Source organism: Canis lupus, chromosome 17 (genome assembly GCF_003254725.2).
Source record: "Canis lupus dingo isolate Sandy chromosome 17, ASM325472v2, whole genome shotgun sequence".
Taxonomy (NCBI): domain Eukaryota; kingdom Metazoa; phylum Chordata; class Mammalia; order Carnivora; family Canidae; genus Canis; species Canis lupus.
The window spans coordinates 22,709,296-22,723,723 of NC_064259.1; the positions used below are offsets into that span (position 1 = coordinate 22,709,296).

A 14,428-nucleotide genomic window follows, 5' to 3' on the forward strand; every position below is an offset into this window, starting at 1 on the left:
CTGTTAGTCATAGGACCCAACAGGGTATCTGGTAGTTTACTGACAGTGTGACTTTCCTGATCTCCAAAATATGGGTATGACTTTTTTTTTTAAGGATTATTATTTTATAGATAAATTTTTAAAAACTGACCATTTTATTTATTGTTTAACAGTACGAGGATGTCGTCCAGGAAAGATTGTGCAGATGACTGAAGCAGAAGTTCGGGGCTTATGTATCAAGTCTCGGGAGATCTTTCTCAGCCAGCCTATTCTTTTGGAGTTGGAAGCACCCCTGAAAATTTGTGGTATGTAAATGAGTAAAGTTGGAAGCTCTATTTTAAATATCAGTTTTTCTCCCCTATTTACATTGAAGGTAGATCTAGAGAAAACATTTTAATATTAATATTTATGTATAAGAGGGATTGGTAGGTTGATTTACATAAAATATGGAAATTGCAACTTTCATAAAATGGTAAGTTACAAGAAGAAAATGATTGTTACATATACATCAGATAAAAAGATCACTGTTCATATTTTTTAGTTCTTAGAAACAAATAAGAAAGACTAAGAGAAAGTTTTTTTTTTTTTTTGAAGCCAGATTTTAGAAGAAATTCAAATGGCCAGTAAACGTAAGATCCTTAGCTTCACTAGTAAATCAATGAAATGCAATTTAAAAACAAATCCCAAATGTAGTGAGATTGGGAGGGGAAAAAAATGTCAGAAACTGATAATCCAGTATTGTCAAGGTTGTGGAGAAATAGGCATTCTGATACACCAGTAACAAAAAACAAGAATCGAGTTTTAGGGGTCAGTTTGGCACTATCCATGGTGTTCTACCTTTGTTGTGAGTTTATTTTGAAGATTATATTACATTACAGTTTATATTCTTTTAAAAGTCTTATAGTGGCTTTTGGCCCAAAACAAAAACTTACAACTTTAGGTTGAGTGAATCACGTCATAGCCACAAAAATTGTACAGAAAGGGGCACCTGGGTGGCTCAGTGGTTGAGCATCTGCCTTTGGCTCAACTCATGATCTCAGGGTCCTGGATCGAGTCCTGCATCAGGCTTCCTGCAGGGAAGCCTGCTTCTCCTTCTGCCTCTCTCTTTCTCTTGTGTATAAAGAAAATATTTTTAAAAATCGTACAGAAAGCATTTTTTCATAGTTTACATAACAGTGGGAAATAGTGTAAGTAATATCCAAAAGTAATGCTTTTGGTTTGATAACTTGTAGTGGCTGTTATTATGACAGCTTTTATGGACTTAATTGTCATCTTTTGCTCAATCAAGGATTATTTCTGTATGTAAAATTTTCATTGTCCTGTGTGCATGTTTCTTAGTGATTCACATTCATACCTGTAAACTCTAGGTGTTTAGGGTGCTCTTTTTTTTTTTTTTTTTTTTTTTTAAGATTTTATTTATTCATGAGAGACACAGGGAGAGAGAGAGGCAGAGACACAGGCAGAGGGAGAAGCAGGCTCCACGCAGGGAGCCGGATATGGGTCCCGGGACTCCAGGATCATGCCCTGGGCTGAAGGCAGGCGCCAAACTAGCCACCCAGGTTGCCCTTAGGGTGCTCTTTAAACAATTTTTTCTCTTTCTTGTGTTTATTAAGTCATGTGCTTGGTGCTCCTTGGTACAGTACCTAGCTAATAAAAGGTATTAGCTAAGAAAATGTTTGTTGAATTCATTAGTTAATTAGCTTAGTGTAACAAGAGGTAGCATGAAATTTTGTGGAGCCTGGCTGGCTCAGTTGGTAGAACATGCAACTCTTGATGTCAGAGTTGTGAGTTTGAGTCCCATGTTGGGTGTAGAGATTACTTGAAAATAAATTTTTTTAAAAACATTTTTTTGGAAATGATCAATCTCTTCTGTGACTCTAAATCAAATGTAGTTATTTATAACATCTTAAGATGATTCAAATTCTCTCTAAGGTACTCTTTAAAATGCTTTGATATAGAAATAATTTGAGGGTAGTATAAGTTAGTTGTACTAAATATTTCTAAATTCTGGCTATTTGTCTTACTGTTTGGTATAACAAGTTACCTAATGTTAAGTTACCGGCTTATAGTTATCATGTTCGGTATCTATTGTATAACATATTACTCCAAAACTGTATGGCTTAAAATAGCATGAATTTATCACCTCACAGTTTCTGTGCATCAGGGATTCAAGCACAGCTTAGCTGGGTCCTCTGGTTCTGGGTCTCACAAGGTTGTGACCTAGGTACTGCATTCATCTCAAGGTTCAGCATGAAAGGATTCCATTCCTTATGAGCTGATGGACTGAGGGCTTGGTTCCTAATGAGATGTTGGCCAGAGGCCTCTTTCAGTTACTTGCCATGTGTGCTTCTCCATAAGGCAGCTGGCTTCAGCATCAAGAATGGGAAAAGGCAAGAGAATACGAGCAGAATGGAAGTCATGATCTTTTGTAACCTAATCTCAGAAGTGACAGCCCATCCCTGTTAGAAGCTAGTCACCAGCTCCAGCCTACATTCAAGGGGAGAGGATTACACAAGAGTGTAAACATTGCAAATCATTTGAAGCTGCTTCCCACAGTAACCAAATGTTCTAAAATTGGCTTTTTCTGTTTTCAGGAGATATTCATGGACAGTATACAGATTTACTGCGATTATTTGAATATGGAGGTTTCCCACCGGAAGCCAACTATCTTTTCTTAGGAGATTATGTGGACAGAGGAAAGCAGTCTTTGGAAACCATTTGTTTGTTATTGGCTTATAAAATCAAATATCCAGAGAACTTCTTTCTTTTAAGAGGAAACCATGAGTGTGCTAGCATCAATCGCATTTATGGGTTCTATGATGAATGTAAGTAAAAAATAAGTTATTTTTTGTTAATGGGAAAATTCCCTAATATTCCCTAATATAATTTTCTAGTTCAAAGGAGTTCCTTTAAGTTTTTAAAAAAATATAATATGAAGCATAGGACCAAGAAGAGTCTTTCATGGAGGAGGGCCCTGAAACTGGGACACATGTTACTAATTAAGCTGGTTCCTTAGAATCTCCTTGGTTGTGTTATTTCAGGTTGACTGCAGCTTACTCAACTGAAAGCTCCTCTTGTAATTAGTTTACAGAGTAAAATATCCACATAAAACAGGTCACTATAGATAGTATCCTCTAGTTTTCTAGTGTCCATTAAGGTTTTAGTTCTCAGTGTTCTTGTGATATAATGGAAATTCTCATTGGCCCTGTGTCACAAGAAATACTGAGAAGTATGAAATTATTTAAAAATTCAAGTTTATTATTAGAATTTTAATCTATGCCTATAAACCTACAGAGATAAGGATACTGACTACTCTGGTATGTCTTATTGTACTTTTTCATCAGTAAGAAATCACAGATTTGTGTTTTATAGTAGTGTTTCCAAGTGTTACTACTAAATTACTATATTCGAATTTGGTCTTTTGCTTTTGTTAGAGCATGGGAAAGAACATATGTTTGGTTAATTATAATTTAGAACCAGTTACAATGATTTTCAAATTGAATTTACCGGTTTTTGAGCTGAATTCTCCATTAGAATCTATTTTTGCTTTTTTTCCAACCTTAAATTTGGTAATCTTTTTCAAACTCCTGTCTCCTTGGTTTATATGATCATTTATTTGACAAGTGTTTATAAGGAAGTGTTATATACCCGGAACTACTTTAAACACTAGGGATTCAGCTATCCACAAGACAGATCTCTGTTCTTGTGGAGCTCTGTTCTAATAGGAATGATGCCACATTTGATTTTATGTTGCATTTTTATTTCTGAGGTGTAATGTATGGTTTCAACTGTTTAAATCAGACCAGTAGACGAGAAGTGGATTATAGTACATCTAGCCATAACCACTTTTCTAAAGCTCTATCAGTAGAGATGTATTCTTAAGGATAAAACATGAGCTTGAATATCCTAAAGGATAGAAATGACATGAAATGAAATAATGCATGTGAGAACAGCTTGTAAACACTGCTTTGAGTTAATCTTTTTCATTGAGAGACAAGTTATGGCATAGGAAATTAGTGCTTATGTCTTTCCTCCCTCCCTTGGGTTAGTTGTTTAGAACTTCCTGCCCAATTCAGGAAAATCAAGTAACTCTGAAAAGGTGAACATATGCTTGAGGTTGTCTTTGTTGTAGCTCTTTATGCTAGACCACAGGAAAATTATAGCCTTTGTGTCTCTATTTATACTTGCTGTAATGCCAAGTTGTAATTCACTCAAAAGTGAGTACCAGTCAAGCACTTGGAAATTGTCCTTTCTTGGCAGTAAATTTATGCTATGTTACTCAATGCATTAGAGTCAAAATGGACAGTCTCTAGAGACACCCCTTTCACTTCTGCATATTTGGCTAGGTATTTAATGTGCATGTTGAATGCAAAAGATAAACTAATAGTCTGTTAGACTATTTCAAAGTTGCTTTATTATAGTGATCTTAAAAGACAAAAACGTCAAAAAAATTTTTAATAAAAGACAAAGTGTTTGATATATTTTTCCATAAAATACATAACACAGTCTTTCAGGGTTTTTTTTAACTTTATGGAAAGGTGCTGAATGTTTATTAAATTTACTGCCTTTTTAAAAGTGTTCAAGAAATAATACAGAAAAAACAAAGTGCTGTATGAAGTTACCCATAATCCTGTTTTTGAGATAAGAACTGAAAATAGTTTTAGACTTATTTATTTGCTTATTCTTTTTATAGGCAAACGAAGGTTTAATATTAAATTGTGGAAGACCTTCACCGATTGTTTTAATTGTCTGCCTATAGCTGCCATTGTGGATGAAAAGATCTTCTGTTGTCATGGAGGTAGACTAATAAATTTGCTTTATGGGTTTTTCTTACTATCCTTCCATTGTTTAGAAAAGACCTATAGTAACTAAGATGCACACCATGGGAAAACAAAGCAGTGCTTGTTTGAAAACTCAGATCATTAAAACTGTTTTAAACATAGATAAAATCTTTTTTTTTTAATAATAAATTTATTTTTTATTGGTGTTCAATTTGCCAACATACAGAATAACATCCAGTGCTTATCCCGTCAAGTGCCCCCCTCAGTGCCCGCCACCCAGTCACCCCCACCCCCTGCCCTCCTCCCCTTCCACCACCCCCAGTTCGTTTCCCAGAGTTAGGAGTCTTCCATGTTCTGTCTCCATTTCTGATATTTCCTACCCATTTCTTCTCCCTTCCCCTCTATTCCCTTTCGCTATTATTTATATTCCCCAAATGAATGAGACCATATGTTTGTCCTTCTCCGATTGACTTATTTCACTCAGCATAATACCCTCCAGTTCCATCCACGTCGAAGCAAATGGTGGGTATTTGTCATTTCTAATAGCTGAGTAATATTCCATTGTATACATAAACCACATCTTCTTTATCCATTCATCTTTCGATGGACACCGAGGCTCCTTCCACAGTTTGGCTATTGTGGACATTGCTGCTAGAAACATCGGGGTGCAGGTGTCCCGGCGTTTCATTGCATCTGAATCTTTGGGGTAAATCCCCAACAGTGCAATTGCTGGGTCGTAGGGCAGATCTATTTTTAACTCTTTGAGGAACCTCCACACAGTTTTCTAGAGTGGCTGTACCAGTTCACATTTCCACCAACAGTGCAAGAGGGTTCCCTTTTCTCCGCATCCTCTCCAACATTTGTGGTTTCCTGCCTTGTTAATTTTCCCCATTCTCACTGGTGTGAGGTGGTATCTCATTGTGGTTTTGATTTGTATTTCCCTGATGGCAAGTGATGCAGAGCATTTTCTCATGTGTGTGTTGGCCATGTCTATGTCTTCCTCTGTGAGATTTCTGTTCATGTCTTTTGCCCATTTCATGATTGGATTAAAATCTCTTTTAGTAACTGGAAATTTATGATTATTTATACAGAATGAAAATATAGTACTTACCTTTAAAGAATTTCATGTGTGAAGAGGATAGCCAGAGTTCTGTTTCAATAAACGTCTTTCCTTTACCTCAGTTTTGACAGAAAGATAGCCCTACTATTGGTAAAAATGAGAGGATCATGTTTATATTCCTGCCTATACTATAAATACTTTTCATCAGAATCGAAGTGTAATTGAGCTTGCTAGATTGTATATGAACTGATGTCTTGAGAAATTAAAAACCTATTGACAAAATGTATATTTCCAAAAAAAGTAAGATAAAGTATATTTCAGGGGTGCCTGGGTGGCTCAGTCTGTTGTGTCTGACTTTTGGTTTTGGCTTGGGTTTTGATCTTGGGATCCTGGGATCAAGCCCCATGTGGGGCTCCACACTTAGCAGGGAATCTGCTTCTCTCCCTCTTCTCCTCCCTGCCCCCTCCCATGTGTGCTTTCTCTAAAATCAATACATCTTTTTTTAAAAAGTATATTTCAAAACATACTGTGTAATGAATGGGATTTAATTCTGTCAAAGTACTTGTAGAGGGAGTGATTTTTATGAAGCCTGGAAAGGGAGAGAATTGTTAGACAAATGTTTATGGAAGCGTGGGTTTTGGAGGATGAGTAGACTTTGGAGAGGTAAAAAAGAATTTGAGACAGGTTTTTTTATGTTTCTAGTTCAAGGAATGTGTGAAGACTGGCCTGACTAGAATGTCAAGTACATGTTGGGGAATGATAGGTATCAAATTATGGAGATTTGAGTACTGAGCAAAGGAGTTTGTTGAATGGTTTAAAAGCCATATTGGATTTTTGTACAGGGAAGTAATTTAATGAAAATACTTTAAGAAAATTAATTTTTATCAATATACAGTAAGAATTAAGGTAAAAAAGTATTGAAAAGATAGATGTATTTGTCTAAGCCTGAGGTAAAAAATGATTTATTCTCTGATAGAACATATATCACTATACTAATTGAAATATTTTATAGTAGATACTAAACATTTAGGAAATAGTTTTTGAACATTAACTAAAATTAGAAATGTATATAAAAAGTATGTGATGGTACTCTAAATTTATAAAAGAGAAATGCTAGCTTATATTTATGTACTACTTTAAAGATTGCGGAGTATTTTCATTTTTTCTCATCCTTCTGATCAACACTTACGCTTTTAAGAAGGTCATGAACATGTTGGAGTAGGGTGTAGGAAGGCCTTATGAGACAGAGTGAGGCAATTAAACATGGAAGTAAACATGTTTAAGATTGGGTGGTAAAAAGTGGAAAGAGTGGTAGGAAGTATTGGAATTGGGTATGTTCCTGTAGAAGGGCAGGGAATGATTGGAAAGAAAGAAGAGTGGTAAGATTTCTTTCCTGGAGAAATCTTTTGAAATAAAAGGGAATTTTATTTCCCTTGTAGGGAAGAGTGGCAAATTCATAATCACAATGTTCTGTTACATCAAAGTGGGATTCTATTTAATAACTCAGTATATTAAAAGTGACATTAAAAAGGATACCTTAAGTATGTTTAATTTTATGTAGTGAATATACTTTGACTAAACGCTTCTTTATTTGAGTGAATATTGTTTAGATGTCAGTATTATAACTTCTCTTTTATTTATAGGACTGTCACCAGATCTGCAATCTATGGAACAGATTCGGAGAATTATGAGACCCACTGATGTCCCTGATACAGGTTGAGTATATAGAGAAACTTAGTTGATTTATGTAAAATGTTGACATGTTTGAACTTAATTATATACTTAGTAGAAGTAGAATTGGTTTATGTAATAAATAATAGAGCTTTTTTAATCATGAATAAGCTAACTACAGATTATTTGGAGTAATATATTTCACTTCCCGCTAATTATTTCCCAAGGTGCAATACTTTTACATTTCATATATAGCTGTAGTATGTTACTGTTAAACTTATCACAAAAGATCTTGTTATTGATCCTCCTTACTTTCCTGGCATTACTTCATTCATATCAATATTGGTTATGTCCTTCAAAAACTTAAAAATTAGTCAAAAAGAAGACCCCTGGTTGGCTTAGAGCATGCAACTCTTCATCTCCAGGTCATGAATTCAAATCCTACGTTGGGCATGGAGCCTACTTAAAAAGAATAGATAAATTTAAAAAATTTTTTTGACGGGTTTTAAAAAAAATTGATACGTGTTTTGATTAAAATAATCTTTCTTAGCTGAAAATACTTTTTAAAAATTATCTAGTAGTTTTCTGTTATTTTTTTGCCTCTTCTGTATTTCAAATTTGTAGAGCTCAGAAAGCTGTAGAGATACATGGTGAGTTTTGTGAAAAATTTGTGAAAGAATAATGAAAATTATTCAGACATTTAAAATAACTCCTAGGTAAGTAAAACAAGTCAAAGCAAAAGTAAATAAATTCCAGTTGAGGATAAATTTCTTTGTTGATTAACAAATGATAATTTAATTTTATAAATAAATTCTGGGCACAGTTGCCTTAGTTTTCTATTGGCTTTTAAACGGTAATTATTCATAGTCGAGTGCCAGTGTGTGTACTAAGACCTATACTAATCTTGGCATTCATACCATAAAATGCTATGATAACCTATGAATTAAATGCAGTAAAGGTCTGCTTTTTAGTTCACCTTTTGCTGAAGCCTATCAGTACCTTCCTTTATGGCATTTTCTGACTCTGAGTGTATGTGGTTTTTCCACAACATACCCCATTTTCCCAACACCTAAGTGAGTGTTTAACATTTTAATTTGATTCTGACACTAACTCATGGAGTTAGCTGGAACTCCACAGGTTAAGGGGTCCATTCCACAAGACCGCCCGCACTTAGGTTTTCAGCCTCCAGTGGGGTTCTCTGGAGACCCACACTACTGCCCAAAATTCTAGGATTCCCACAACCACATCTTCAGATGCTTTACTTATATTTGTCAGTTTTTCATAAAGGGATACAACCTCGGAACTGCCAAATGGAAGAGATTTGTAGAGGAGGGTATACTGGTTGGTGAATAGCTCCCACATCCTTTGGTATCAGTGTGTTCAACAACCAGAAGCTTCCCAAGTCTAATTGTTCAAGAGTTTTTATAGAGCATGTGATGTGATGAGCACTGGGTGTTATACTATATGTTTGCAAATTGAATTTATTAAAAAATTTTTTTTATTTAAGAGATTTTTTTTTTATAGAGCTCAATTTCCAGCCCTCCTCTCCAGAGGGAGAGGGCAGCTGAAAGTTCAAATCCTCTAAACATGTGTTTGGTCTTTCTGTTGACTGGCCCAAACCTGAAGGGCTCTAGGAGCCCCTAGATCACTTTATTAGCATAAACTCAGGTTTAGTAGAAAGGGGCTCTTTATGAATAACAAAAGATATCCCTGTCACTCAGGAAATTCCAAAGGTGTTATTAGGAGCTCTGTGCCAGGAATGGGAACAAAGAACAAATGTATCTTTATTATATCAAGCTGTCTTACTATTAAAAGCATTAACAGGGGCACCTGGGTGGCTTAGTTAGTCAGCCAGGTCTTGATCACAGGGTCCTGAGTTCAAGCTCCAAGTAGGGCTCCACTCTGGAAATGGAGCCTACTTTTAAGAGAAAAAAAGGCATTAACATAAGCAAAACTGTCCTTTCTCTCAATTTCTACCAGGTTTTTTTTTTTTTTAAAACAGATTTACATTATTTGATTAATTATCTCATTATCATTTGTGTAATCAGACCCACCTTTTGTGTGTTATAGTCATCAGTTCTCAACAAACTTGAAAATCTTCAAAATGAGGATTGTTTAGACTGCCATAAGGTCTAGAAATCCTTCTATATTAAGAACATCCTGTAAATGAAAAACCAGAGGTCTTATAGCTTACTGATAGAATTATTTATTGGTAATTTTGTAAAGGGAGTTGATTATTCATAAATAGGGCTGGACTAGATGGATTACTAAGTTTATTCCCTATTTTTTTCTCCATTTTCTACTCATAAGATCTAAAGAGTCTATAAAAATATAGTCTTTTTTAAATTTTTTATAAATTTGTATTTATTTATGATAGTCACACACAGAGAGAGAGAAAGGGGGGCAGAGACACAGGCAGAGGCAGAAGCAGTCTCCATGCCGGGAGCCCGACGTGGGATTCGATCCCGGGTCTCCTGGATCGCGCCCTGGGCCAAAAGCAGGCGCCAAACTGTTGCGCCACCCAGGGATCCCTAAAAATATAGTCATTAAAAAATCTTCATGAACCAATACGTAAGCAAAACATGGCTAAACCTTTAAATTGAACTGTTAGGAACATGCATTTGGTTATTTTATTTCAAGTGTGTTTGGATTGTTTTGCTCAGTGTATTGAAAGCTTGATAATGTTACGCGTCAAAATGCTACTAATGATTAAACATCAACCATTATAAACAGGTATAGAGATCCACTTGTCAGTAAGCCACTAACATACTGCATATAGTAGTTAAGTTGTCTCATAACTTACTTGTGCAAGTACATTGAGTACAAAAGGGGAAAAAAAGCATGGATTTTACCAGATTTTGATTATAATTCTAGAATAAATTTGACTAAACTTAATAGAAACTAGTATTTAAATAATAGGGCATGTGTATCACTATATTGTACACTTGAAACTAATATAACACTGTAAGTTAACTATAATGGAATTAAGAAATAAATAATGGGCCATTTATTTAAAATTTATATTTTAAATAAGGTATGATATAAATGTATATTTCAAGTCATCAGGTTCTGTTAGTATAGTTCAGACATAAGTCAGTTTCAAGGGTGAAGCAAGTTTTTGAAATGTTGAAAATGGTCTTTTAGGCTTTGGTATTTATAATCTTTAGAAGTTTAATTTATAAATTCATACTTTTTTTTAAAAACAACCAAATGATTGTGATATTTGTTCATTAGGACTTGAATTATAAAATATCCAAATCTTGACTCTAAGATTACCTTGATTCCATTATGTTTGAAAAATCCACATTGTTGTTACCATTATTTTATCTTATATGCATGTAGACTGTCATATTTCCCAAATAATTCTGAAAGCAACTGTATTCTAGTTTTATTGTCACCTTAAAATTGGAGATTAATATCTTGGTTTCCTGCTCATTGCTTCACTTTAGAAAACAAACTAGAAAATAGCATTATAGAGCACTGGTGGTGTGTCGGGGTTAGCCTGTGTGTGTTTTAAAAAATCAGTTTGTGGTTCTTGAGAAATCAGAAAGAGCTTGTAAATTGAGACTATCTCATTGGATTTTGTATGCTGGTGGACTTCTTAAATCATCATAGCAGGAGCGTAGGAAATAGTGATAGAAATTAAGAGTACATTACCACCAATTCTACAAGGTGTTTTTAGAGAATTCTCCTATTTTTTTTTATTTTTTTTATTTATTTATGATAGTCACACAGAGAGAGAGAGAGAGAGAGAGGCAGAGACACAGGCAGAGGGAGAAGCAGGCTCCATGCACCGGGAGCCCGACATGGGATTCGATCCCGGGTCTCCAGGATCGTGCCCTGGGCCAAAGGCAGGCGCCAAACCGCTGTGCCACCCAGGGATCCCGAGAATTCTCCTATTAAGACAGACTATATCATGACTCGAAGTTCTCCTTTCCTGATAGAACCTGTATTATGAAGTTTATGAATCGTCAAAAAAAAAAAAAAAAAACTGGCTCATTTTAAAAACAAATCATCCCTTAATGCTGATTTCTCCTTTCCTTGGCACCATAGCTCTTACCAAAGTACTTAATATCACCATCTCAACATCCACCCCTCTTCATCTCACTACAGTTTGACTTCTAACCATTTTCTTCTCATCCATCAAGAAACTACTTTCGTAAAGATTTGATGATATACTTCTAAGTGCCACATTTTTTGCCTTTTGTCCTGTTCCACTTATTCATTGTACCTGAATCTTAACCATTTCCTATGTCTGGATAATTTTTACCCCTTTAAGGAGATCTCTGCTGTTCTAATTAATCTCTTCCTTTTGTTTTGGTTATTCCTTCTCAATATTTTTTTGCTCACTCCCCTTTCTCCTTCCTCTGCCTCTATTAAATATTTGCTTCCTCAGAATTCATGTACTGGTCTTGTCACTTGACATTCCCAAGGCAGTCTGAGTCCCTCCTAAGGTTTATACAACAGTGAGTATGACAAAGATACTCATAAATATTTTTAGCTCTGACCTCTTTTCTTTTGCCTGGAACTAAAGCCAAGGATCTGTTCTGATTTTGTTCATCCATATTTCATTTAAATCTTCTAGGTCTTTGTAGAAAATGTTTTCTTCCCTCAAATTGGTCATTAGGTTAAATACAGTTTCATTTGAAATCTCAGTTGGGTTCACAAAATTACACAAACTGTTGGGGAAATACGTATGTGGAAGAACAAAGGATTGAAATTAACCAAGACAATCCTGAAGAAAACTAAGTTGGGATATTACCCCTACCAGATATAAAGATTATTTAAAAGCCTTAGTATATTATTTGGCTTAGGAATAAACGAAATAGATTAATTGAATAGATTGGCACCTAGAAATAGTGTAAGTAACCTCTATTCTGGAAATGCTGCTGGGTCAATTGCTTATCCATATGGAGAAACTGTACAAAAGGTGAATAGCCAAGATGCCTGGGTGGCTCAGCGGTTGAGCGCCTGCCTTCGGCCCAGGGCGTAATCCAGAAGTCCTGGGATCAAGTCCCACATCGGGCTCCCTGCATGGGGCCTGCTTCTCTCTCTGTCTGTGTCTCTGCCTCTCTCTCTCTGTCTCTCATGAATAAATGAATAAAATCTTTTAAAAAAAATGTGAACAGCCTTTTCTATGTATTGTGTGCTTAGAGTGTGCCATACATGTATTTCCTCTATGTGGAAAGTTGGAAAGTGCTACTTTCAGCCAGGCGAAGTTACAGTTACATGATTGGGTTAGCAAAGAGTGGCTAAATTTGGCAGACTGGGATACTAGGGAGCATGAGAAAAATTGTGATACAGTTTACAAACTTTGTTTTTTCATTGCTATGTTTTTATTCTTTAAAGGTTTGCTCTGTGATTTGCTGTGGTCTGACCCAGATAAGGATGTGCAAGGCTGGGGAGAAAATGATCGTGGTGTTTCCTTCACTTTTGGAGCTGATGTAGTCAGTAAATTTCTGAATCGTCATGATTTAGACTTGATTTGTCGAGCTCATCAGGTACGAAATATAAAAATTTTGAATATTTTAGTATTTATTAACATCACACAAATCTGCTTTTTTTGTTTTTGAGGAAAATGAGACCCAAGAAAGCTAATTCTACAAGGAAAGTAGTAGGTGAGATGATGCCTATACCTTGATCTCACAATTAACAATCTAATGAGCTGTTAACCCTTCTCACCCTCTGAGAGGAAATGTTTCAAGCCAATACATTTTTGTAGTATATTGCAACGCTGACAGATTTGTTTGGTGCTTGTCTGAAGCTCTCTAGAAATATTTGATCCCGTTTTAATATGATGTTTATGTATTTTAGATAAGAATCCAATGACAATAGTGTTAAAGGACACTTGAGACAATTGGAAAAATTGTTATAGACTGGGCATTAGATATTAAGGAGTTATTGTTTGTTATTTTAACCTTGTGAGAATAGTATTATTATGTAAGAAGGACATCCATATTTTTAGAAATGCATACTCCGGTATATAGAGGTAAGATGACATGTCTAGGATTTGCTTTAAAACATATCAGCAGGGCACCTGGCTAGCTCAGTCAGTAGACCATGCGACTCTTGATCTCAGCCTGTTGAGTTCAAGCCTCAGGTTTGGTGTTGAGATTACTTAAAAAAAAAAACAAAAACACCTCAGCAGAAAGAAAAGGAGGATAAATGAAACAAATGTAGCAGAATCCTGGTAATTACTAAATCAAGGTGGTAAGTAAATGAGAGTTTATTGGACTCTACCTTCTATATACAGTTTAGGTTTACATATTTGGTTGCGTTGGGTTTTTTTGTTTTTGGTTTTGTTTTGTTTTTAATGCCTACCACCACTACTATATTGTATAATCTTTAGGGAGGAGATTGAGACTTGTTGACTTTTAAATATCTATTGCCTTTTAAACTTATATACTGTGTGTGTTTAGTGTTTAAATAAATGAATTAACAAAGCTTATTTTAATGATTTAACATATCAAGTCCTCTTGTTCCCTAAAACAAAACTGGTATGAAGTAAATTCACTGAAAGGTATCTTTATAAATTTTTTTCTCACTACTTTTGAGAGTACTAAAAGTTTGAAATTTGTAAGTATAATACTTTTAAAGATTCCTTGTTTTATTTCTTTGTTAAAGCAGGGTTTATTAAGTATATGCTATTCTACAACACTTCCCTTTTGAACGGGGCTTTATTACCCATGGCACTTGATTACTACTTTGTGTAATCCTGTGGGTAAACAAAGATGACTAGCTTCTCATTTTTTGCATATGTTGTGTGTCACATGCCTTTTTCCTAACAGAGTTCCCTAGTTGAGTTGAAATGAAGTCACATCCCCAAATCCTCTGCTTTTGGCAAAGTTTTCTTTGGTAAATAACTGTGTTTATGATTTAACTAATTAATATAGTACCTACTACTAGGTAACAGTGCAGAGTTGCTAAGTTTCCTAAT

General features: G+C 35.1%; 1 protein-coding gene and 1 long non-coding RNA gene across 6 annotated transcripts in view; one reads left to right on the forward strand and one right to left on the reverse strand.

Moving 5' to 3' along the window:
- LOC125752806 (uncharacterized) overlaps positions 1 to 12,808 on the reverse strand; it is a 145,040-nt gene extending 132,232 nt beyond the window's left edge. The window contains exon 1 of the long non-coding RNA XR_007403149.1: positions 9,546 to 12,808. This is a non-coding gene — a long non-coding RNA (uncharacterized LOC125752806). The remainder of the gene's footprint in view (positions 1 to 9,545) is intronic.
- Positions 1 to 14,428, forward strand: part of PPP1CB (protein phosphatase 1 catalytic subunit beta) — a 39,619-nt gene that overhangs the window by 18,432 nt on the left and 6,759 nt on the right. For all 5 annotated transcript variants that reach the window (XM_035700998.2, XM_025454291.3, XM_025454290.3 and 2 more), the window contains 5 exons: positions 153 to 284; positions 2,574 to 2,804; positions 4,673 to 4,777; positions 7,464 to 7,535; positions 12,841 to 12,992. In XM_035700998.2, the coding sequence (XP_035556891.1) occupies positions 153 to 284; positions 2,574 to 2,804; positions 4,673 to 4,777; positions 7,464 to 7,535; positions 12,841 to 12,992 (692 nt within the window). The remainder of the gene's footprint in view (positions 1 to 152; positions 285 to 2,573; positions 2,805 to 4,672; positions 4,778 to 7,463; positions 7,536 to 12,840; positions 12,993 to 14,428) is intronic.